The sequence below is a fragment of the Tiliqua scincoides genome, chromosome 3 (genome assembly GCF_035046505.1).
Source record: "Tiliqua scincoides isolate rTilSci1 chromosome 3, rTilSci1.hap2, whole genome shotgun sequence".
Classification (NCBI taxonomy): Eukaryota; Metazoa; Chordata; class Lepidosauria; order Squamata; family Scincidae; genus Tiliqua; species Tiliqua scincoides.
In genome coordinates this window covers 87,272,081-87,298,851 of record NC_089823.1, presented here as the reverse complement: position 1 = coordinate 87,298,851, position 26,771 = coordinate 87,272,081, and the positions used below count along the sequence as shown (strand labels likewise).

At 43.4% G+C, this 26,771-nt stretch overlaps 1 protein-coding gene, 1 non-coding gene and 1 pseudogene across 2 annotated transcripts; 2 read left to right on the top strand and 1 right to left on the bottom strand.

Annotated features, from left to right (window-relative positions):
- Nucleotides 1-144, top strand: LOC136647060 (U4 spliceosomal RNA). The gene has a single exon (XR_010794232.1). It is a non-coding gene; the product is annotated as a U4 spliceosomal RNA (small nuclear RNA).
- A 2,934-nt stretch (nt 145-3,078) lies between these two features.
- On the bottom strand, nt 3,079-3,729 carry LOC136645074 (nuclear receptor-binding protein pseudogene; annotated as a pseudogene).
- Nucleotides 3,730-6,872: 3,143 nt separating this feature from the next.
- PLCXD1 (phosphatidylinositol specific phospholipase C X domain containing 1) lies at nt 6,873-24,550 on the top strand. The gene is made up of 8 exons (XM_066621324.1): nt 6,873-7,041; nt 9,675-9,735; nt 10,452-10,588; nt 13,045-13,181; nt 15,132-15,260; nt 18,166-18,321; nt 22,838-23,021; nt 23,881-24,550. The coding sequence occupies exons 1-8, from the start codon at nt 6,873-6,875 to the stop codon at nt 24,117-24,119; spliced, it is 1,212 nt and encodes a 403-aa protein (XP_066477421.1). The 3' UTR covers nt 24,120-24,550.
- Nucleotides 24,551-26,771: the final 2,221 nt, after the last annotated feature.

Here is a 26,771-nt window from a genome sequence, read left to right as displayed (position 1 = left end):
TAATTTGCGCAGTGGCAGTATCGTAGCCAATGAGGTTAAACTGAGGTGCAATTATTGCTAATTGAAAACTTTTCCCAATTAAAAAAATAATAACATAACATTTTCTCAAGTCAAAAAGTTGTTCATTTGAAAGCATTTCATTGCAAGTAAACTGATTCTGCATGGAACTTGTCTGAACTGCTACAAAACTGGTTCAAAATGTCTTTGAACAAGCCTATGCATGTCTACTCCAATGTAAGCCCTATTGTGTTCAACTGGGATTACTTCCCAGAAAGTGTGCTTAAGATTGCAACCTTAGTTCCTGAATCACTTTTTCAAATTAGTGTCTGTCTGAACTGGAAAGTTAGACAAAAATACTAATGAGCCTGAGCCAAAACTGAATACAAATGTTTATTAGCTTCAGTCACTATTTGTAGATATTTGCAGCTCCATGACTTGGGGGGGCCTCCAGCAATATCCAAGCTCACATGGGTAGGAGTATAGTAGAGTAATGATGATGCATGAGATGTGTCCCTACTCAGTTAATTCATGCTCTATGTTTGGTGGATGCAGAACAATGTCATTCCATTCCAGCACCAGTCCCTTGTGAGATAGCCTGTGAGATCACATGCTGAATTCAAAATGGATCAACTTTGACCCTTGACTGCTGTCACAGCTATTTGAGCAACTTTGATGATAACATGTCAAAAACCCATCCATGCATGTGATCAAGCTTCCCACAATCAGTTTGCTATGGGCTGAATTTTTTCTCTTGGCCCCATGTACTGGAGTGATTATGAGACAGGCTGCAATCCTAACCACACTTTCCTGTGAGTAAGAACTATTTTGAGCGCTATGCCTTTTCCCATCACCTTTTGGGTTGTAAACATGTGTGTATAACCACCAGTGCACTGTGACATTGGAAGGCTCTTCCTTTCTTTCACCTTTCCTCTGTTGAAATGTTACTACTAGCTACTGCCCAGTCTGCAAATAGCATGGCAGGAAGACTGAGTCAGCTTAAATCCATTAATTAACTCATGACACAATAGATGTATTCACCTTTTAAGTGCCACTGGACACCCCCCCCCCCAAAACAAAACAAAAACACCATCGTTTCTCTGGATGTATAATTTTCAACAGCCCTATAAAGTTGGTCAGTGTCATCCCTGTGTGTATGGGGGCCGGAAGGCTTGAGTGGCCCAGTGAGTTCATGGGTGAGGCAGGATTTGAGTCAGGTTCTTCATAGCTAATTGCCTTCAACACTAGCTATTAACTCCCTGGCCTGTTTCCTGTCATTCAGTCCTCTAATGGCTCCTTCTAGCTCTGGGGTTTAGCAGCATTCATGTCAATCAGAAAAACTCCACTGATGAAAGAGGCTAGGACTGAACAATAATGTACAGGGTACTCCTTAATTGTCCTGTGGCTTCTTGAGGGGCAACAGCTCTCAGAGACCAGTTATCAAAGGAATGACTCTTGTATGAGGAGTCAAAGTTTGGGAGGTGGAATTAGAACTACAGCATGTGGGACAGGCTGATTATTGCTGGTGATGAGAGATAAGGCCAGAGGGCAGAGAATGACAGTGGCCATTAAGGGCTCATCCAGGAGTGGACACATTGGCTGGCCCTGAGAGGCAGGCTCTTGCTGTGACTTTGGCCAAAGGTTAGTGATAAAGGAGCAGTGTGGGAATAAACTGTGCAACTCCCAGGCACACCCCAAAGCATCTGTGACATCAGCATGGTTTAAAAGTGTTGCCATTGGCTCATGGTGAAGCTAGTGGGTGAACCAGCACTGAGGACCATGGAAGACTAGCCCATCCCAAGAGGCAGACCCCTGCCAGGGTCCAGGAAAGCTACTGGGGCTGCCAGTGGGGAGAATGAAAGCACAACCTCTCCACAGATTCTCTGAAGCCAAGGGGGTGGGTTCTGCACCCCCCCTTTGGGCTGTGGGAGAGTGCCACCATCTGCTTCTCCACATGTGGGAAGGCGAGACCCAAATGACCAATCCCTACAAGTCTGAACTGAAAGTTGTAGGGAAGGAGAGACACTATGGGTCTGAAGACCACATGTGGACAAGCGGGAGGCAGCGGGGAGGTGAATAAAAATTGACTTCTCTATCACTCCTTTTACATTTTAATTTTACAAAAACCTCTTTGCTGTGCAAAAAAAAAACTTGTAAAAGTCAAGCAGAACAAAAAATTCCTTACATGTGAACCTTGGGCATGGGGTGGTATTGGCCTTGGGGGAAATAGCACAGCCCTCCCCTTTCCTTTTCCCTCTCCCCAGCACTGGCAACTATTGTCTGCTGAACTAAACTAGCAACCCATGCAAGTGGCAGAACCAACTCCAAACGCTACATCTATGGTGGCAGCAGCCACACAAGTGGAGATGCAGTCATGAGGAGTACACTGTGACGGCTTCACAGCCCTATTCCACAAGCAGAATTTGTGAATTCTTCAAGCATGCAACTTAGCTGGCTCTGATTCCAGCTTAACCAGCTCAGCTGCCAGCTCCTCAATAATGTCACTGGGCATTGGTTCAGTTTGTCTTCCAGTTTCAACAGCAACTGATTGATTCCATTGTGCACAATATAAATGCCACTTTAAGAACACAAGGAAAGCCCTGCTGGATCAGGCCAAAGGCCCATCTAGTCCAGCATTCAGTTTCCCACAGTGGCCCACCAGCTACCTCTGGGAAAGCCGACAAGGGAGGAGAAAGAGAGGGATACTTTTCTCTTGCTATTGCTCCCTTGCAGTTGGTATTCAGAGAAGTTTCCACCTTGGCAATTCAGATAGTTGCCACCTCAGTGGACTCTGGAGTTACTTTGTTCACTGGGGAACAGTGGAAATTCCACACCTCCTGTGTGGAGGTGTTGCCTGGTAAGGTCAAGGCAGGCCAAAGGCAGTGAGGAAATCATCTTGTTTGCAATGCAGGGGACTGGGAGAATGCCTACCTTCCCAGTCAGCATGGTTGATTTCAACTACCATAGAATCACACCTGAGTTCTTAGACTGAAAGAGTGGGGAAAGAGAGTATTTTGGGGGTTCATGTGGTGCTGAGGTGTAGTGGGCTGGCAGGAGCTTGAGTGGGGTGGAAGAGGTAAGTCACTTACTGGATTGCAACTCCAGGCCCTCCTGAATAAACTCCTGTTGCAAGGGATATTCTAGCAAACGGATGGCACTGTTAATAGGTTCCTGGCACATGTAGGATAATTCACTGTTCCTCTGACTCTTCAGCAGTTCACACATCCCAAAGGAGTAGACATCTGAATCTGTAGTCACATGTACAACTTTGCTGTACTCAGCACTCCAGAGTTTGGAGCAAAGAAGTAGTCTTGCTGACATATCTTCATGTAGTTGCTGATGGTGTCCAGAGCAGTTGACCCAATCTTGACCAGCCCATTGTGCTGGATAAAGATTGCATTGCAAGTCAAGTGTCTGAGGATGATGGGGGAGGGGTTTTTGTCCAAGTGGAGTAGTGACTGAGAATTGAAAGGACTTGGGTGCACCAGTGGTTTCAGGCCTTTTCACCCATGGTCTCCTGATTCTCCATTGTCTTCTGCAGAAACTGCTTTCAAAGACATATACTCAGCAAGATGAAGCTGACCTTTATTTGTGGAATTTTTTGTAGGGTTCCAATGCTCCAGTTAATCACATTGTGACAGGTTTGACCTTCTCATCCAGAAGTTTATAAGTCTTGCCCTCTGAGAACTGGATCTCATTCCAAACAACTTCCGCATTTTCTTCTGTATTCATTGCAAGTAGGGCCAGTCCACCAACAAGGGCAGCCCTGATTGTAATATACCTAATATACCCAGCCCTGATTGGGTATATACCCATATACCCAGTATATGCCCAAAAATATACTGATTTTGCTGCTGGCCCGTGGCATTACCCTCAGCAACCAACCCAGGCATCGAGTTTGGGTGATATTGGGAAATGTAAGATCCCGGGAAATTTCTGGGTCCCCTCCTTTGAATCCTGGGCCCCCTTTTTGACCCTGGGTCTAGGTACAAATTACCACCTTTATTCTCCTCTCATGGACCCTGCACTGACATTCCACCTGCTTTCCACAGATCTAGAGGCACCATCCATGGGATTTGCAAACAGCCTTTCTTGTAGGTGCTGACAACACACCCCAAGTGACTGCATCACATGTCTTGAGACCATGCCCTGGAACCTATGCACACTGATCTGGGAATGTGTTGTTGAACTCTGTGGGACTTGCTTAAGATCATGAGGAGCCCCGGTGAATCAGGCCAAAGGTTCATCTAGTCCAGCTTCCTGTATCTCACAGTGGTCCAACAGGGAGCACACAAGATAACAAGAAACCTGCATCCTGTGCTCTCCCTTGCACCTGGAATTCTGAGGTGGCCTTTTTCTAAAATCAGGAGGTTGCACATACCTATCATGGCTTGTAACCTGTGATGAACTTTTCCTCCAGAAATTTGTCTGATCCCCTTCTAAAGGCATCTAGGCCAGATGCCATTACCACACCCTGTGGCCAGAGCCTCTGAGAGGAATTCTATCAGGGGGTACAAAGTTTCTTTTGGGCCCCTTTGCAAAGGGGGAGGGATGAAACAGAGAGGGGGAGCATGGTGATGGGTGAGCAGAATAGGGGCAGGGAGGGGCAAGGCAGGGGAGGGTAGAGACAGCTGGAAAAGTCTTTGGAGCCCAGGTCTACCCACCCATGTGGCATCAGTAGTGTCCCCAGCATCCCCAGTCATGGTAGTGTCCCCAACATCCCATAAGGGCAACAAGTCTGAGTAGATAGGAAAATGTCAGATCCCAGTAAACTTCTGGGCCCCCTCCTCTGGCTCCTGGGCCCCCCTTTTGACCCTGGGCCTGGGTACAAATTACCCTCTTTACCCCCCTCTCCTAGGCCCTGCCTGTGGCAAGGAGTTCCACAGACTAATTACACAATGACTAAAGAAATATTTTATTTTGTCAGTTCTAACTCTCCCAACACTCAATTTTAGTGGATATTCCCTGGTTCTGGTGCTGTGTGAGAGGGAAAAGAACATCCCTCTATCTACTCTCTGCATTTTGTATGTCTCAATAATGCCCCCTCTCTGGCTCCGTTTTTCTAGACTGAAGAGTCCCAAATTAATAATAAATGCTGTAGCCTTTCCTCATAAGGGAGGTGACCCAGCTCAGTAATCATTTTGGTCACTCTCTTCTGCACTTTTCTATTTCCACAATATCCTTTCTGAGATATGGTGTCCAGAACTAGATGCAACACTCCAGGTGTGACCTTATCATCAATTTGTACAATGGCATTAGAATATTGGCTGTTTTATTCTCAATATTCTCAAATTCTCAATATTCTCAAATTTCCCCTGAGGGCTGGGTATAAGAATAGGCCCTCAATTTGGCTGTACTTGTCGTAATGGGACTTGTTAGCCTGGGAAGGCAGCTCATCTGAGAGAAGGAAAACTCTGATCCCAAACCTCCACTGCCTTGTGGCTATATCCAGTTATGGAAAAGGCTTCAGGAGTCAACCTCGAGGCAAAATCCGGAGCTGGAGTCCCTGAGGCAGTTCATGGCTGAACACAGTCACGTTCTGGCAACTCCTGCGATGTCGCTGGAACCAACCATATTGGCTTCTGCCTTTCCATTGGACCATTTCAGCGACATGGAGAGGGGGGATTTGCTGCATGGGTAACAGTCTATCCTCCATATCTACTTTACCCAGGCTTCGCGCACTGGAAAGGACACTCTGTCCCAGAACACTATTCAGAGTGTGATCCATAGTCTTCCGAGACTGAAGGATGCCAACAAGTATTCTCAATACTTTTTCTAATGATCCCAAGCATGGGAATAGCCTTCTTCACCACTGCTGCACATTGGGTCGACACTTTCATCAAGCTGTCTACCAGCACCCCAACATCTCTCTCCTGATCTGTCACAGATGGCTCAGAACCTATTAGCCTATACGTAAAGTTTTGATTTTTTTTTTAATGCTTCCAAGCAGGCAACATACACAGGGTGGGACTCCTTGACATCTGAGATGTTGCATACTCTAGCACAGTGGTTCCCAAACTGTGGTTCGGGACCCACTGTTGGGTTGCAGTCTGATTTCTGGTGGGTCCCATAGCAGCTGAGCAAAGCCTCCAGTGAAAACACAGGTGATGGAAGAATCAGGTAATTTGTCCCAAGCCCTGAGGCTTTTCAAAAATCAGAATTGCCCTACAAAGAGCCCCTGCAGTTTGCAAGCATCTGTAAATATAGGGAGATAGATGTTGGAGCATCTTTTTTCTGGTAATTATTGCATGTAAGTAAACAAATAAAAATATTTCTTCCTAGATCTTTTTAAAAATCTTGTAAACCTAGGTGGGTCCTGGTAGGGTGCCATTTTAAAAAGTGGGTCCCGGTGCTAAAAAGTTTGGGAACAGCTGCTGGGGTATATACTGCACGCTCCATCACAAGTAAGAGCCGCAAACTAGGCATGTCTACTCAGAAGTAAGTTCCATTAGAGTCAATGGGGCTTACTCCCAGGAAAGTGTGGATAGGATTGGGCTGCCGCTCCATTAAGTTCAGTGGGGCATGAAGACTGCAGTCGTGTCGTGCAGTTCGATCCATGCAGGTTTACTCGGGAGTAAAGTCCTCCAGCGGTAGGCGAGCAGAAGGCTGCGTGCGGGGGGCGGTGGCACTCCTGGAGTCTGCCAGGATCCCCTCTCTGCGCTTCAGCAGCCAAGCCGCAACCCGGCAGCGCATGGGCACCTCCCTCTCCCCACGTGGCTGGCGCCTGCAGCTGGAGGAGGGCGCCAGGCTGGCCAATCCGGCGTCTTCGTGGAAATCGGCTCCTGTGGGTGTTTGCTGCTCCTGATTCAGCGGCTTTGGGGAAGCCTCCGGTAAAGAATGCGGAAGATCCGCTAGTGGGAAGGGCTGCCCCGAGGATGCTGCTCATCACAGCGAGAAGCGCGGAGCGCGAAGCGTCTGGTGGAGCTCCGCCTGGTGGAATCCGGCGTGGCTCCTTCTGGGACGAGCCTGGATCTGCTTCTGAGGATGCTCCTCCGGTCCCTGCCGCGGGATGCTCCTCGCTGATTTTTCTGCTCGCCCGAGCAGGTAAGTAGCGCCTCTCTTTCTCTTTGCTGGGTGTCCTGCCTTGAAAGGAAAACGGAACGCTTGGATCCCTTTGGAAAAATATCTCCTGGAGGAAAACGGTTTCCATAGTGGAAAATAGTGGTGTCCAGGGTGACCAGATGTCCTCTTTTTCCAGGACGGGCCCTCTTTTTTAACCCCCTGTCCTGGAAAAGAACTTAAACGTCCTCCTTTTGTCTGTGAGCAGGCAGCACACAGCCTTCTTGGAATTACAAAATGATGCGTAATATAGTTTTAAATTTAATAATAATAAGTACTGTATAGCGTTTAAATGAAGCACGCAAAATCCATCTACGAGAGTTTTTAGCTTTTATTTTGTCATGTCCTGCATTTTTCTAGGATGTCCTACATTTTGGGGTGCCTGCTCCTCTTTTGCAGTGATGGCACCTGGTCACCCTGCAGATGTCCTAATTCTGCATGGAAATGTTCAGCTCAGGCACTCAAGTAGGGATAAGATTGAGCTGATAGCCTTTTTCCCAACTGCTTCGTTGAGATTTTGAGGTTTGTTCTTGTTTACTGTAATTTTCCCCCCATATTTTATTAGCACAGTGTTCCAGCTGGTGTTTGTGAGTGAGCAAACTTAGTTTATTTTCAGGTAGGAACAAAGTCCTGTTCAATGCTCCTCTTCTTATTCAGCTAGGTCAGACTAGGTCAGTATGGTCAGCACCCATTGGCAGCTCTTCTCCTGCATTTCAAAGCGGGCCCAGGATCACTCCTAGCCCAATCTGGAGATGCTGGCTATTTTAATTTTATTATTATTATTATTATTAACAGTATTTATATACCGCTTTTCAACAAAAGTTCACAAAGCGGTTTACGAGGAAAAATCAAATAACTAATGGCTTCCTGTTCCAAAAGGGCTCACAGTCTAAAATCTATCATGCATGTCTGTATGTTTGTCATAGAGGGCCTTAAAAGTTGGAATGAGCACCTTGAATCAAGCCTTGGACCTTTGCTGGGCCTTCCCAGTGGGCCCTGGCAGAAAGGTGGCACTTGGGGGAGCAGGTGGCAAAGTGTACATGGGTGGGTGGTGCCTTGCCCTTCCATTCTTGGTGGGGTGGCATCCACTGCTGCCTGCTGCCCCAATCAGCCACTCCTTCCACTTCCACTCCTTCCACTCCTGCCATTTGAAAAGAGCAGCAGGGCAAGGCAGGGGAGAAGTGGAGTGGTGACCTCTACAAGTTGTTTTCACTCTTAGTTCCTCTTAGTTTTCAGTCTTTGTTTCACACTTTACCTTTGCAGCCACCCCTCCACTCCTCCCTGCCTCGATTTGCTGCTCTTTTCAAATGGCTGGAGCAGCCAGGGGTGGCCTGGCCAGCTGGGGCAGGAGGTGGTGTTGGGCATGTGTGCAAAGGATAATGGAGACAGCAACAACAGGGGAAGTGCTGCCATGAAGATAATACAGGAGGAAAAGGAGGGGGTGAGTGATTTGTGTGCCCCCCTCAGATGGGGAGCCGGTGCAAGACCTAATTTATCCCAATTTATCCTAATTTCCCAATCCCAAATATCTTAATTTATGCTGCAGAGTTAAAAACCCTCTCCAACTTCCTCAATGATGTCTTCTTGCTGTTGTTCACTGTCTGGCATCTTGAATTCCAAGATATAGTGAAATAGAACTTCCATGACTCTGAAATTTCAGCAATTTTCAACCTTTTCATGTCACAGCAAACTGACAAGGCACTAAAGTTGCTAAAGCACACCATCAGTTTTTTTTTTTACAATTGACAAAGTACACAGTACTGCCAACAGGAGGTTCACATCCCCCTATTGCCCTATTAATAGGTCGCCCTCCTCCAAACCCCCGCAACACACTTATGGGCCATTCGTGGCACACCATTGTGCCACAGCACACTGGTTGAAAATCAGTGGAACTTGTTCTTTTACATAGAACAGAAGTGTTGCTAATAAAAGGGGCATCTGGAAACCCAATGACAACTAGATTCATATAAGTGAATCTGCGGATATGGGATCTGTGGTTATGGGGGGCCCTTGTAACATGTACTTTGATTCATCTTGCTCAGATGATGTATTTTATTATATTGATATTTTCTATGGAAGTGGTTCTCAAACATTTTACCACCCGGACCCACTTTTTAGAATGACAGTTTGCGGGACCCACTAGAAGTACTGCCATTAATCTGGCAGTTATGTCAAGGCCAGAAGTAACATCATCAATTTAGGCTTCAAACCTAAGCTGTGATCAGCCATAGGGCCCATTACACAACACGCTTGTGCTGTTACGTATTTTGCATAGCTCAGAATTAAAACATTCCACCTCAGAAGTTAGAGCAGAATGCAGGCTTGGATCCTTTTCCAACCACAGAGCCCTCCTTCCCTCTCTTCCTCCCTCCCTTTCCATTATCCCAATCTTCCCATCTATTCAGGGTAAAGCACCATGCCTCTCCCCCACCGGGAGCCCACCTTGCCCAGCAGCTCTGTACCCTGTATTTTCAGCTCTGTATTTTTGATGGCAGCTGAGCTAGGTGCTTCATGACCCACCTGAAACTGCCTTGTGACCCACCTAGTGGGTCTCAACCCACAGTTTGAGAAATACTGCTCTATGGTGTTCATAACTTCATTTTTTTTTCTCAACCCAGCTTGTGAAAATATGTTGTTGACTTCTGATCTTGTCTGGTCTCAGAAGCTAAGCAGGGTCAGGTCTGGTTACCCTGCACATGCCTGATATTGTCTGATCTCGGAAGCTAAGCAGGTTCAGGTCTGGTTAGTACTTGGATGGGATACCGGGTGCTGTAGGCTTATACCATAGTCTTTCAAGACTGAAGGTTGCCAGCCATGACTTTTGTAGTTCTGCCCCACTTCTGTGGCAAGCCATTCATGTCTCAAAAAAGGAAGTGAGGACTTTTGCTGATCCATATCATTCCGACTATAGCAATATTTAGAGTGTTGTTTAGATGGCAACCACAATGGGCAGTTTTTGGCAGGTGTCACGGAAGTGCTGAATTACAGCATTGGTACAAAGGCTCCAGCTGTGTAGTTTTGTTTGCATACGGTACTTAAGGAGTAGTTTTGTCTACATTGTACCTAATCCTGCATCCAACTCATTGGGCTGGGTTGTCAGGTTATTAATTTAGACAAGCAGGAATAGGTGAAAGGAAATTGCTTTATGCAAAGTCAGGCCATTAGTCCACCTAGGTCAGCATCGTCTATCTTGAGTGACAGTGGCTCTCAAGAGTTTCAATCAGAGATTATCTCCCAGCCCCACCTTGGGCCTTCTGCACACCAGGAAGGTGCTTTTTGCCTGAGCTACAGCCCCATAGTTTATTGATTAATGGGAACACTTTTTTATTATTAGGTTAATCAAATGTGTACTAGAAGAACAACACTAAATTTTTTTTTTTATTTGTCCTTTCCAGAACATCCTGCAAAAGGAGGGAAGAAATGAAACGTAAAAAAGCCCCACTCATTCCCTTGTGTGAAGAAAGTGCTTTTTGGATGTCTAATTTGCCAGCATGTCTCTGGAGCATTCCTCTCTCTAACCTAGCACTCCCAGGTAAATAGAAACTCTGTTTTAAAGATATTCTATTCTTAAATTGCATTGCATTTTGTATTGCATTGCATTTTGTTTGGGAATACCGTTCCCTTCACAGCATCCAGTGCAGGCCAAAGTGTGAAAGCTTCTAGAAGCCTTATAGCTCTCCTTGACTGACATTTTGGTCCCAAGCACCTCAATCAAGGTGTGAGGCCCTTGCTCACTAAAACTGCAATCTTATAGATACCTGTTCAGAGGAATTCAAACAAGTTTACTCTCAGAGTTTATAGCAGCGGCTCCCAAACATACTTTGTTCACTGCTGTGGCATATATGGGGGGGATGACAAGTACCCCAGGTGCCAGGCTTGGGGGTACAGCCATCCATCCCTCCACATAGCCCCCCCCCCCGGCACTCAGTCAACCCTCAGAAGGCCTTCTAAAGGCATAAAAATGTCACTTCTGGTTTCCTCTGTGAAACCAGAAATGACGCTTTTCAGCTCTCTGAGGGCTTTCCAAGGCTTTCCAAAAGGAGGCAGGGGGCAGGACCAGTGGGGCAGCAGCCTTTCTGATGGGGGGGGTGGCAGGTTGCAGTTGTGGCCACAGGTAGCACTGGAGCTAGGATTGCCACTGGTTCACTGTACCCTTTGTGTCAGTCCTTCACAATTCCTTGAGAAACACAGCCGGAACTTCAGGGAATATATCCTGCGATGTGTGTGATGCCCCTGTGAGTTCACTATGATGCCCTGAGGCACCATGGCACACAGTTTGAGAACCACTGGTTTATGGGACTGCAGCCTAAGTTTCTTTCTGCCACCACAGATTGAGGAGATACTGGTCTTCTCTATTCAGAAGAGTTTTTTTGTGATCATCTCATAGCTTTCTCAAAAGTTCTTGTCTTTATCTATACATTGTTCATCTGTTCATTGACCCTGAGGAGAAGTGATGATGGTGGTGGTGTATGACCATCGAACTTGATCCTGAGCTTCCATGCGACAGCATGGTGACTTTAAAAAGTGTGAGGAGTGCTGGAGTAGTCTCGCCCAATCTGAAAGACGCTGTGCTTAGTTTTTAGATAAAAGCCACAGTATTTTATTTATTTTATTTTTCACATTTTTATACCGCCTTTCCTCCAAAGAGTTCAGGGTGGTGTACTCAGCTGCTCCCCTCCTTCTTACCCTCACAACAACCCTGTGAGGTAGGTGAGGCTGAGAGAAAGTGACTGGCCCAAGGTCACCCAGGAAACTTTGTGGCTGAGGGGGGGAATTTGAACCTGGTTCGTTCAGTAGTAGTGGTATGTGTGTAGTTTGCCACAGTTGTACCAAGAAAGTGAGGCTAGTGAAGGAATCCATTTGGGGGCAAAAGCACTAGAGGCCACAGAAATGCCATCTCAACCCTTTGAGAAGCGAAATGGCTCTGATTCTGGGCGGTAAATTTTGGATGTTTAGTCTTTCAACCTCTCAGAAGCCAGATTAAAGGGATGTCTACAGAGCTAGGCATCTGAGTGATTGAAAAAGATTTGGTCAGTCAGCTGGCCAAATGTTATCCATATTAAGTTAAGTACTGTAAGTTACTGTTTACAGTACTGTAAAGTTAAGTACTTACTGTACTTACAGTACTGTACTTACTTACTGTACTTACTGTAAGGTAAGTACTTAAGTACTTAACTGTAAGGTTAAGTACTGTAGAATAATGATCAAGTACTTTAAAAGCATTCATTTGATTAAAACAACAAAAAAGATACTTTATTAATTATGTGCTATGCTTTATTAAGTATGTGCTATGCTTGTTGATTGCAGTTAAACTGTTACTGTGAGAACCAGAAATTAACTTGAAACAATTGAAATGAATTATTATATGTTTTAACAATGCTTGGTCAGGTTTCTATAAATGTGAATGAGTTACGAAGTCATTTGTATCTGGTTTTTATTCTGGAACATCAGAGTCAGCCTCCAGTATCAAAATTTTAAAGAACTAAAATGATAATAAAGCAAAGTTATGTGCAGCTATTAAAGAAAAAAATTAAGCTAGGTTTGAATGACAGTTGTGCTAAATAGGCAGTAAGCCAGTGGTTGTTTTTTTTAAAAGCTCATCATTATTGTGGCTTCATGGAATCATTAACAATATTTGACTGTGGTCAAATAATAGGCAGTCAATGTAGCTTTTCATTGGTTATTGGAAAGGGAGAAGCCTGTGAAATCCCTTGAAGGAGGTCCTCAGAGCAACAATGACCATAAAAATGAGAGAGAAGTTTATAAATCCTCTGATAATTCCTGTATAAGAAATCTCCCCTTCCCACTGAACTGGGATTTGAAACCAAAATCATACCTGATGGATGCTTATAGAAGCCATATGTGTAAGTTGGAGGTTGTGTGCAAAGCCCACAATTGTGAAAGTGATGTTTTGTGGAAACGTTGTGATGAATTGACAGATGTTTGGGTATACTTGGACTTGATGTTTTTTTTTTCTTCTCCTCTTAGGGAGTCATGATGCTATGACTTACAGCCTGGATAAAAGTTCAGAAGTAAGTGCTAATGGATCCAAGTTGCTGCAGTTTATGGACAAACATATGCATTGCATAATACACCCTATTATTTTGAGATGGTCTATAACGCAGGTAAACAACTCCCACATTTTGAGTTTTTACACTGTACATTGTGTTGATTGCTTTTACGATATGTAATTTGCTCATTCTCTTTCCATTTCTATAAGAACCATACTAGACCTACCAGCAAGAGATCCATGATTGAGGGATCTCCCTTAAAACAACTAACCAAAAGAAGCTAAAATTAGCAAAGGGGGGACGAAATCTGTTGTGATGGTGGAGGGGGATTATGCTTTGTACCATTTTCCTGATGAAAATTCCACCCCCGACAGCTGTTCCCCATATGGAGAAACAACTCAGGAAAGAGTGCTGAACCCTTTTAAGCTAAGTGTGCTAGGGGATTTTACCAAAGAACTTACAACACAATCTTGAGCCTTCAGTGCATAGAAGTCCTTACACATTGAAGGGAATCCTGTAGCCATTCTCTTGTTCCCCACACTGGCCATTGCTGGATATGTGGTCATGCCATTGCTGGCAAGTTAGACCCTTTTGCACCCTTCATACAATTATTTGACTTCCACCTCCTCGCCGAGCTCTGCCTGCTTTCAGAAGGACCACGAGAATGCTGGATGTCAAGGGAGTGAAGATGAATGGACTGCTAAAGACTGCATCCGAGGGATGGGAGGATCTCATATTGTTGACAACGAGTGGGTATTCTCCAGTATGGTTTAGGGCCAAAGGATGGAGAGGAATCACTATACAGACATGCCCCGGTATCAGTGGGGTTCAGTTCCAGAACCCCCCCTAGTGGGTACCTGAATTCATGAATAAATGGAACGCCCCCCCCTTCTGAACCACGCAGAGGCTGCATGTGTCTGCATGTGGCCTCAATGGACCTTGGAATGGTCATTTAGGCTAAAAAATGTCACTTCTGGTTTTTTTTGGCAAAACAGGAAGTGACAAGGGGAGCACAGCCTTCATAGGGTGCATGGGAGGTTGGTGCTCCCCTGCGTCTGCCGATAATTGAAACTGTGAATACGTGATCCGCTGATACGGCTCCCCCTGTAATGCCTACTAGGATCTTGCCTCCTCTTCTGTGTGCGTGGGTAGCTCTGTATGCTGCCTTGGGAGGATATGAATGGTGCTGCAGTAGTGTTCCCAGAGGGAAGGCACAGTGCTAAGTTTTGCAGGTGCCTCAACATGCAGTGTAAGCAGCCCCTTCCCTTTGCCTTCAGAGCCTTTCTGGCAGCAAGAGGAATGTAGAGGCATCTCTTTTGCTTTGCTGTTGCCACCTGGAATGGCTCTGAAGGCAAAGGGGGGGGGACACTCACATGGTGCTTTGAGCCACCTGCAGAACTTAGCGCTGTGCCCTCCCTCTGGGAACACTGCTATGGTGCTAGTAACATTTTCTGTATGTTTGGACTCCTTTTTAAATTCTTTTTGCGGTCTTTTTATAAATACTGCAGAACAATTTATTACACAGTTATTGCAGCTGTTATGTGCTGAATGATGACCCTGGTATTTCTACTAAATTCTTTCACTTCCTGAGGCAGGAGTCTTCTTTAATGAAACTTGAATTTTGCCCAGCTCGACAGTAGTATACAACCATGGAGAACAACTTACCTCTGTATTTCCAGGCTGTGGTGGTGGTGGGGGACTAATACAAGGCTACTGTAATTTCTTTCGATTGCAAATCATTAATCAGTAGCTCCATTTTAAGTAACTTGGAGGTTTGTATAGCTAGTCTTTAGTAGTTGGATAAAAGTAAGATCCTAGCCAATGAATGTAATAAATTAGCTGAATGTTTAAGGAATTAACTAGTTATTTGCTGTATGAAAGCTGTGAGAGTTATGTTTAAATGTGCTTTAAGCCATTTCTGCCTGACGTTGCATATATGCAGCAGGGATCAAATGTGTACACCTGTGGGCTGGGCAGAAATGGGTTAATATTTTAATTTTTTACACTTCTCTGAACCACCTTTTGCTGTAGATATTCAGAGCTCCATTCTTGTTTGCTTTGCAGGTGCTGACTGTTTCACAACAGCTGGACGCTGGGATTCGGTATTTAGATCTGAGGGTTGCTCACAAACCTGATGACCCTTCAATGAATTTACATTTTGTTCATATGTTGTATACAACTGTCATTGTAGAGGTACAGTTCCTTATTGAATGGTAATGAAAACAGCTTTATTTCTTTACAAACGATGTAAAACTGTTTTAAGGACAACGTGCTGTTCCTTGAGGCTAATTATCTAACTACTTGTGGCGTAATAAGGAGGATGACCCAGCTTTCTGAGCAGAGGTGGATGATCCAGCTTTCTGATTGCTGTGCCTTGCCCTCACATTCCATCACAATCTTGGGGGAGCATCCCATGCTGGACAAATACTTGTGGGTCTTACTAGAGGCTCTTGGAGATATTCTAAGATATTCCAAGCTGTGTACAAGAGGCTGAACTTAAACAAGAAGGGGTCAGATAGTTTGCCTGCATAAATGTCTTTCCAATTCTGCAAGCAATGTTTTGGCTGGATTCTCCTTGCACATCAAGCAGGAGTAACTTCCTTATGAGAGCTGGGCTGGATAGCTCTGCTAGAAGTGCATGTTTCTGTGTGTGGCTACCATGGTTGTTACCATGACCTGTAGTAGAGATGTGTTGGGTTCTGATGTGCAGGGACGGAAAGTTCACATATGTGTTGCCTTCTGAGGGATTGATATAGCAGTGTACGCGGCACCATATTCCCAGCTTCCAGGGTTCTTCTGTGCATGCAGAGGTGAATGGTAAATAAAAAATTTTCTAACTTACTCCCTGTAGGCCACTTGACCCTCAATGGGTCTCCTTGGACTTACACCAGTTATTTTGTTCAAGGAGACTTGGAGTGCGTTTTAGGGCAGGAAAAGGAGGAGAGGATCTTGGTGCACACCGTTGCTGCTGCGATCCTCCTGCCCCTGAATGCCCCCTGCCTGGCCCATTCCTCACTCTGAGCCACTGCAAACCACCTCAGCCGCTGCCCAGCTCCAATGGATCATCTGAGAGACACTGTTGTGCATATGGGGTCTCCAGCCATTTGTGCCACCTGCCCTGTAGTGCACAATGGTGGTGTGGCTTTTGTGCCAGCCTTCCATACTTTATGGTGGCAGATTGTGAGATCTGCCACCATAATGCCCCCGTAGGATTGGACCAGCTGTCAAATTCGCTGCAAGATTTATAAAGAAAATTATTAACTCATTCCCTAAATGGTGCAAAATTGGTTATCTTATCTTGAAGAATTGTTGCTGCCCTTGTCCTGCATGCCAAGAACTCATTTGATGCAAGCAGGATTTAAGTACATGCAGTTAATATAATATGGGCCTCTGTCTCAAAAGTGTGTGTGTGTGTGTGTGTGTGCGTGTGTGTGTGTGCGCGCGCGCGCGTGCTGTTGACCCAGAACTGAGCAATATCACCAATTTCCTTGTGGCCGGATCTATTAATTCATTCCTGTTGACATGATGAGCTTGACGCCTACAGTATATGAATTACAATGGCTATTAAAAATTAGCATACAATTTCATATTCTGAACTTTTCCACCAAGCAGCTCCAAATTCTGCAATCTGAAAACCTAATATTATTTATTTATTTAAAAGGTTTATGCACTACCTTTCCTATTCTCAAGGCAGTGTGCAAAATCTATGATGCCAATGCATTTTGCAAATTCCAATTGATTTATTCCAATTGGAAACCTTGGGAGAAATTTGATATTTTTATTGACAGCAGGGTAGTAGGGTATTTTAGTTATTTCTGTAATATATATGTCCATCTGCTGTGTCTTTAGTCTGCTGGGTCAGACTAAAAAAAATAAAATGACAATAACCTTTAATACTAAAACCATCTGTCAAAATGGTGGTGATTATAATTAAGAGCACAGAATATAGGGATTATAAAGATGTTTTTAAGAGATATCCAATCAGTGAATTCACTTAAACCCTGGATTAAATAAATAACATGTTTTTAATTTATTTGTATAGAATTGGAGCAAGAAAGTAGGGCATAGGAACAAAGGAGAGGGTAATATAAGATGGTTATTGCTTATGTACAGCTAGAGCTATTGCTGTGAATGCTTTGTCTGGCATTATGTTACTGCTGCAATATCCAACAGGAGTTCAAAACTCACTAGAGCAGTGATTTTAAACTGTTATCCACTGAGTGGTGATGATCTGCAGGTACTTTCTGGGGCATTAGCAAGAGATCCATGCAAAATAATACAGGGAAAACCTGAACGCCTTTTGCAGAGCAGACAAAGAAATGCTGAATTCAAGTGTTGCCATGAACAAATATACACGCTGCCCCGAGTCCGACAATGCTCCCTCTTGCCTTATGTGTGTAATACTGCCACTTTGAATTGCACAACATGTTTTAATCCAAAATTAAATTTGGAATTAAAGTTGTGGCTGGTAAGTCTTCAGACACCTTTCAAGCAGCCCCTTCCTCTATACCTACAATATAAGAATATTCTATGACCTGTAAAGAACAAGTAATCTAGTGTAGCAGTCAGTGAAGTCTGAGGATCGTTGCCCTAGGGAAACAAAAAATGAATGTTGATGATTCTGCAGTTCATATTTGGGCAGCATGAACTTCTCCAGGCAGCCTCCCTCAGACTCCCTTATTCAGTGTAGTCCTTGCAACTTGGCATATTGAGAAAGAGGAACAGCAGCATCTTTCTGTTGAAGCAGCAGCATGAGCAGTGAAGAACTCCACTCCAAGAGATCATGGGGTAGGTTGTTTACTTCCTTAAACAAGAAAATGAAAGCAGAGGTTGCTCGGATTTCACAGACGGCAATAGTACCTGTAATCTCAACCCTCTGGATTTCTAGATCAGATGCTCAGCTAATAGGAAGTAGCCTATGTCAAAACAGGAAAGAACATGCAGATATTTCTAGTCTATATGAAACATCCTGCCTAATAAACATTCTCGTGGTAGTCTGCAACTCAGTATAACTTGATAAACTGGTTGAGTATTTGTTTCAATTTCCTTGAAGCGTGGAGCAACTATTTACTATCACGTTTTGCCTTGACTTTTGTAGGATGCCTTGTGGGATATTTTAGGATGGTTGGAAGCCCACCCCTGGGAAGTTGTTGTTCTAGCTTTCAGAAACTTTGATGGATTAGATGAGAAACATCACTGTCATTTGGTCTCCTGTATAAAGAGGATCTTCTGTTGCAAACTGTGTCCTAGAAAAGTAAGTTGCTTGGAATGCTTATTTCCACATTTGAAGATGGTAAAAGCCTTATTCACGTCAATCTGATCAGGATGTGGCACTGATGTCAACAGCATTGTTCATCTACAAATCCAACCTGGGCTCTAATTGAGTGAGATCCTGTACATATTAATCCGAACACCAATATCCTTCTACAAACAGAATTTTAAAAGCAAAAATGTTTGACTCAGGATTTGTTGCTTAGTGCTATTTTTCTGAAAAGAGAAATGCTGAGGTTCAAAGCGGCTGAAGTGCCATATTATTTATCTGTCCTGCATGCCTGTTCTTTGGTAGCTGCAACACCCCTGAACATAAATTATAGCCCAATCTTAACTTCCTGCATGGTGATGCAGCAGCATCTGCTGTACCCCATGAGGGAGTTTTGGCCTCTGGAGGCTTCCTTGGGGTAAGGAAGCACTTGTTCATGTTGTGTTGGCTGTCACCTAAAAGGAGAGAAAATACCTTTTTTCTCTGGTGTATTGTCAGAAACAGTCAAATCAAATAAATTCCAATCAGACATACACCTAGGCAGAGAGATCCATACATTTATTATCTCATCGTATTTGCCCAAATTGATACGGGGGGAAAAACAAATTTATGGGTAACCACCGTAAAAAAAAAACCTGAAATCCTGTACAATTCCAATCATGAAAATGCATCCTTTTATACTATCTTAATTGATTACATCACAGTCACCTCATCAACATCCTGCCTTAATATTTTGTCTTAACCATTACATTATTCTTTGGCTTGGCTACCTATTTCTGTGGGTCTTGGCAAGTAGACATTTTGAGGTCAGCAAACAAGCAAATCAAACAAACCAGAGTCCATGTTTGTCAGTTGGCCATGACCTTATGTATTTTTTTACAAGTTATTGATCAGCAAAGCTGAAGCAAAGCAACTTTTCTATATTCTGGGTGTCAGTGACCACTAAAAAGTCTTCTGACTTAAAATATCACTCTGACATTAAAATATTCCTATTATGGACTTCCACGCTGGCAGTTTCATCTGTGCCAAAGGAAAGGAACGTGATGATGAGGCTGTCAGTTCAGGCTGCTGTTATGAGAAGGCCTGTAAACTTTAGGGGAGACCTGAAGGGTCTTCTAAAGGTATGTTTCTTGCATAATCAAGGGGCTCTTATTTCCTTAGACAACATTCCCTTGCCCCGGGGTAAGCCACTACAAGCCACTAGGCCTACTTAGACCTGTGCCAGCTTCATAGTTGGCACAAGTTCATGTGGAGCCATGAAGGCAGACTGAAGCTGGGAATTTGCATTAAATGGACACCACTAATGCTGAACCCAGTCCCAATCTGCCCTCCTTCCTGCCCCATCTGTGCCCCAGCCTTGCATGGGCTTAAGTTGCGTCTCAGACATCTAGATTCTATTGGTGTACAGAACCAGCCTCTTGCTGCTCCAGTGTGTCACCTTTTGTGACAGCTGGAAATTGCTGTAAGGGAGTGGAATTTTTGTTCTGGTGATATACGGTGCCAGAAAGGTTGGACTGTTAGTCAAGCAAGAACGGCACTCTTAATATGTTCAGAGACATTTTTCTTTATTGTTATTTCAGCTCCCCAAGACTTAATCTGTGTGTTGAAAAGCAATTTTTGAACTGGGCACAAATTAAGCCCAACTGTAATTGAATAATCATGATGCTAAATGTTTGGGAAGCTATTGCTTTCTCACTAAATAACTAACAGATTTTATTTCAAAATTCCCATTCTATTTAATAGAGCTTTCAAATATATTTAACAATAAGACATCTTTGAATACTAAACATATTTCAAAGCTGTCCTTTATTTTTGCCTCCTCAACTCTATGATGAATGGGCATCATCTCAGCCATAGTAACTTAATAGGCACAGATTTAAGGGTGTAAAAAAATGTTTTCCAGAACTGACATGTGGTGACAGAGCTGGCTATAGAGATTTCGCAAAATCTGGTTGTTTCCTGGGATACTTTGAAGAAAGGTCAACGGTAGATATGAAATGACCCACTAATGAGTCTTCCTTTGTGGAGAAGAGGGTTATTTTCTTTTTAAAACTTCTTTCCTTCCATTGGTTCTGGAAACATCCCAGGAAACAACCTGATTATAGGCAACTGATTTTGCTTTGAGTGTTTAAAAAAAAAAAAGTCTGCAAAATGTAAATTAATGAACATCTGATGCTAAAGGCATCTTCTTGTTTTGTGTTCAAATTTTAAAACGCTAAGTGGAAAAACTGACCTGGGAATGGCTGAAGACCATTTTTGATATTGGACAGTCCAGATAAGAGACACATGAACTGGAGTTCATCTAAGAAGCATCTAAGCTTCAAAAAATGACTCTCATTCTCATGAGTCTCCCGATGACATGCACGTTGGGGGAAAAATACTGGGCAAATCTCTCACAAAAACCCTTGACTTCTGACAAGTGGACTTCCCTCAAATGAGGAGGCTGGTTAGAAGGAGGTTGAAAGGGAAGGTAAAAAGATTCCAGTCTCTCCAGAGTGCATGGAGGCTGCTTAAAACAACAGTAATAGAGGCCCAGCAGAAGTGTATACCGCAAAGGAAGAAGGGCTTAACTAAGTCCAGGAGGGTCCCCGCCTGGCTAACGAGCCAAGTTAGAGAGGCTGTAAAGGGCAAGGAAGCTTCCCTCCGTAAATGGAAGTCTTGCCCTAATGAGGAGAATAAAAAGGAACATAAACTGTGGCAAAAGAAATGTAAGAAGGTGATACGGGAGGCCAAGAGAGACTATGAGGAACACATGGCCAACAACATTAAGGGGAATAATAAAAGCTTTTTCAAATATGTTGGAAGCAGGAAACCTGCCAGAGAAGCGGTTGTTCCTCTGGATGGTGAGGGACGGAAAGGGGAGATAAAAGGAGACTTAGAGATGGCAGAGAAATTAAATGAGTTCTTTGCATCTGTCTTCATGGCAGAAGACCTCAGGGAGATACCACTGCCCGAATGGCCTCTCCTGACCAAGGAATTAAGTTAGATAGAGGTTAAAAGAGAAGATGTTTCAGACCTCATTGATAAATTAAAGATCAATGTCACTGGCCCTGATGGCATCCATCCAAGAGTTATTAAGGAATTGAAGAATGAAGTTGCAGATCTCTTGACTAAAATATGCAACTTGTCCCTTACAACGGCCACGGTGCCAGAAGATGGGAGGATAGCAAATGTTACGCCGATCTTTAAAAAGGGAAGGAGGGGGGACCTGGGAAACTATAGGCCTGTCAGCCTAACATCTATGGTAAGATGGTGGAATGCCTCATCAAAGATAAGACTCTCAAAATACATAGACGAACAATCCTTGCTGAGAGAGAATCAGCATGGCTTCTGTAAGGGTAAGTCTTGCCTCACGAACCTTTTTGAATTCTTTGATAAGGTCAACAGGCATGTGGATGTTGGAGAACCCATGGACATTATATATCTGGACTTTCAGAAGGTGTTCAACACGGTCCCTCACCAAAAACTCCACAGTTTTTGAAAAAACTGAAAAAACTCCACAGTCAGGGAATTAGAGGACAGGTCTACAGAGTGGGTGTCAATAGGCAATTTTCACAATAGAGGTGAAAAGCGGTGTGCCCCAAGGATCTGTCTGCTTTTCAACCTATTCATAAATGACCTGGAGACAGAATTGAGCAGTGAGGCGGCTAAGTTTGCAGACGACACCAAAATTTTCTGAGTGGTGCAGACCAGAAGACAAAATGGCTAATATTATAATGCTGTTGTACAAATTGATGGTAAGGCCCCACCTGGAGTACTGTGTCCAGTTCTGGTCACCACATCTCAAAAAAGACACAGTGAAAATGGAAAAGGTGCAAAAGAGAGCGACTAAGATGATTACTGGGCTGGGGAACCTTCCTTATGAGGAAAGGCTACGGTGTTTGGGCCTTTTCAGCCTAGAAAAGAGACACCTGAGGGGAAACATGATTGAGACATACAAAATTATGCAGGGGATGGACAGAGTGGATAGAGATATGCTCTTTACACTCTCACATCACCAGAACCAGGGACATCCACTAAAATTGAGTGTTGGGAAAGTCAGGACAGACAAAAGAAAATATTTCTTTACTCAGAATGTGGTTGGTCTGTGGAACTCCTTGCCACAGGATGTGGTGATGGCTTCTGGCCTGGATGCCTTTAAATGGGGATTGGACAAGTTTCTGGAGGAAAAATCCATTACGGGGTACAAGCCATGATGTGTATGTGCAACCTCCTGATTTTAGAAATGGGCTATGTCAGGTGCAAGGGAGGGCACCAGGATGCAGGTCTCTTGTTATCTGGTGTGCTCTCTGGGGCATTTGGTGGGCTGCTGTAAGATACAGGAAGCTGAACTATGTGGGCCTATGGCCTGATCCAGTGGGGCTGTTCTTATGTTCCTTACACATTTTAAAATACAATTAGGGAAACAGAATGTATACTTAGTTACTTGAGTATCCATACTTGAACCTAAAGAGCTGAATCCATGATTCTGAAAATATTTAAAAGTGTGTCAACTTTGTCTGTCTTTCAGGTGGTTCCAACACTACAGAACTTGTGGTCCTGTGGTTATCAGGTCATTGTCTCCTATGACGAGGAGACACAAGTGCAACAGCATTTTGATTTATGGCCTGCAATTCCATACTGGTGGGGAAATAAGACCACAGCTCAAGAGCTTATCCAGTATTTGGAGAAGAGAAAACAGGGTGGACGCCCAGGTATGTTGCATTTTACTTTCATAGACCACGAGCAGAAACTGCCTACAAGGAGTTTTAATTAGCTTTAAGTATTAAAAATAGTGGCCAATATTATTTGGCAGCAAGTTAGATGAGTGTCAAATTTTCCAAAATTATAGAGAGCTTGCTTTACTTTGAGCAAATTTTGATAGATGTAATGAGTAGCAACATAATTGAAAACCACAATTATGCCCACAATTAGTTTTGGACAATTTCTAGACATGTGCATAGACTTGGGAAAAATTGATTTGGGAAGAGTCAGCATTCACCTTACACTTTAAGAGAGATTTTATGCTATTTTTAAAATTCTCTACCATGGCCTAAATTAGCAAAACAAATACTAGAGAAAGCAGTGGAACAAACAGCTTACACCTAGACATGCAAGACTACACAGCTGATTTGATTAGACTGAGTTTCAACCAGCTGTTAGACTCTGGCGAGCCAGTGTGATATAATGCAGCATATGTAGCTCCTGCAGGGAAGGGTGCTTTTGACCAATACTGCTCAAAAGTATATCAATCAGCTGTTCTGAATAGTAATATGCTGTGCTTTTCATTGTCAGATCTGTTCCCAAGTAGGATGCCTAAATTGCAGTGGGAGACTGGGAGAAAATCTATAAGTGAATACATACCACCACTTGTTACACCAATAGATTACTTACAAGCAATCTCAGGGATACTCTTAGTACACATGAACTGCAAATGCAGTAAGAGGAGATATATTGGTACGAGAAGAGTTTAATATGAATTAGTGAGTCCAGGTTGCTGTGGAACAGTTATACCTAAAAGACAGAAGTTACAGAAATAAAAAATGGTGATTTTTTTCTCTCTTTATCTTACAGCTGGATTATTTGTTGCAGGAATAAACCTTACAGCAGATTTAGGGTACATTCTAGCACACCTACGTGGATCTCTGAAGAAAATGACTTTCCGTGCTCTTCCATTCCTAAATCTGTGGATAAAGAAACAGCATCCTGGATTGCAGCAAGACTGCATTAACATCATTGCTGGAGACTTCATAGAAAGAAATAACTTTGTGGAGAACGTGATAGGACTTAATAGAAAACTTCTTTCCAAGTAGCACTGCTACTCAGTTTTGGAAAGAGCACCTTTGGGCTAACTCATAGCTCTCTTGACTGAGACAAATCATTCATCTACCTCACAAAAATATTATCTTACTTGCAAACAACAAAGGATGCATTTAAAAGCTCTTCTCAGGGATGAACTGTACTAATCTACAGAGTTCTCTGAATACCTCAACAAAAAGACCCAATTTTCTTGAAAATCATTTAGTAAATACACTGTAGGAAAGCACCAAGGACACTACTGATCATTTGTCATCTTTGAATATGCCACAGTCTAGCTCAAAGACTCATGTGTACTAATGTCTGTGAGAAATCTGTCCACATGTACCTGCCAAATACATGACTGGTATCCATCAGCTCTTTGGAAGGGAGGGGGAAACCTGGATTGACTCTCCTTCCTATAAACAGATGACTGTCATAGTCACAGCTGCCCAAAGCTTGTTTGGTACATTGCTTCAATCCAGTAAGGCAACAATTTCTGCAAAACCTTGAGTGTTTGATGTGGAAAGTCAGTAATGGTAACAATAGGCAGTGTTTTCACACAAAAGTGTCATGATCCAGAATAATAGGATACCAGGTTTTTAATTATGTATTCCATTTGGTTCAGAACTAACCAATTTTTCCAAGTATGTTCAAGGCTTTCAAAATTCTAGGTTCCAGGCAGTCCTAATCCATAGTGTTCTAAAGCAGTCATCTAGGAATCTGAAAACTATATAGCCATGTGCAGATACAGGTCCACCAAAACAAAAACTTGAGGCTACCACCTACACATTTGAAATATTTTTCCAGCCTTCAATATACAGGCTGGGCCAAAAGTAGGTCAGATGATCTTATCAAGAAGGTCTGGTTGGTGAGAAGTTTGGTTACACATTATCTCACAGAATTGCAACAGGCAGTCTGAATAGTACTGTATATCTACTTTTGACCTACCCTGTATTAACTTCAAATACTATGTTTCAGTGGTTCAAAGAATAATTACCAGTGTTTCCTTCATCAGTACTGTATGCCAGAAGCTGGCCAAGAATCTCTTACATGAGCAGGGAGCGTTCTAAGGGTAAGTTGCAGATTAACAAATCACCAGGTGCAGACAACAAGTTTGCAAACTACCACTATCAGAATTTCATTATGTATATTTGAGTGGCTTTATTTAAAGTAAGTTCTGGTGGCCCCTTTCCAAAAAAGGCTATTAAGGATCTGAAAAAGGTGCAAAAAAGGGCAAGCAAAATTATCACAGCACTAATGCACCTTCTTAACAAGGAAAAGAGAGTTTTTCATTTAATGTTTCTAAATGTCTCATTTAGGGAAAAAAAAGGGAAGGGGAATATGAGGATACAGGTCCAGCCTTGTTATACACAGATTTTTTATACATGGATTTGACTCAACATGAATGGCCCCTGCAAATTAGAAGAAATGTGCTGATCCTTGGAGAAGGGAAAAAATGCACCCCTTTAAAAGTTTAAAAAAACTGAACAGTCCTTTAACAATAGCCTCATTAATGAGAGAGAGGGGGGGGCAGCTGGTTGACAATCCATCAATCCTTCTCTCTCCAGGCGAGCCCTCCCTTCCCCCTGAGCACAGGAAAGAAAGGTGATCACTTTGCATTGGTGAAGGGAGGGAGTGAAGCACCTTTCTAAGCTCTTGGAGGACAACTGATTGATGGATTGTCTTAATGATTTATCTTACATCACAAAGGTCAGCAAGGCTGTTTTTAAATCACCTGAGCAAAGAAACTCTGTTTTGCTATAGTGCATTTTTTTGCCATCCACGCGAGTGCTTGGAATGGAACCCACACAAATACTGAGGCTTAACCTGTACTTTGTTAGGGATCAAACAGCAGAGAATGGCTGTTGCATTTATGTCCTGCTTATGGGCACTGCTCCCCCCCCCCCGATTGTGATCCTTGCTGTTGGAAACAAATGTTGGACTAAATGGTCTGATTCAGGAGGGCTATTCTTCTGTCTCCCAAACTGGAGACATAATTTCAGATTTGGTGGTGATGTCCGGGTCTGCATACCATTTTCAAATTCCTAGTTGCCAAACAAAAAAGTATATCCTCTTACTCTGAAAACAGATTTTAGAGTAATATAAAGCCTCCTTTCACTGACATCTTGCACTAACTGGGACAACTGGGACCAACTGGAGAGGTGCAAACCTCTGCTTACTAATGGTCAATCTAGTTGACCCAATTTCTATTATAAGAACCACTGCATATACTTGGCAGTAGATGTTAAGTATTTTTCCAATTTAATTTAATATTTATTTGCTTTAATTGCAGTTATATGTATAAGGTATTTATAGAGACACACCATAGTGATGCTCTGTGTTTGTTGGTTCAAAGCACTATCCAAAACTGAGCAACCATAAGCCTTGGTAGCACAGGGGTGATCTGAACCTTCCGCCAATGACCCATTGTGTCCCTGTGTGCACATATGAAGTGTGTACACACCACTACTCATCATCCTGTCACCATCTTTATTCCCCAAGCTGGACACAATATGCAAGCCTACTTGCTTACTGGACTGCTCTCGCTCCTGCTTGCTTGGGCTGACCCTTGTGCAGGATAGTGGCTTGTGTAGATTCAGCTGGATGGGCAGCTTAGTTTCCTGTCACCCTTCCCACCAGGCCTGCTGACCCTAGGAAGTAAGGAC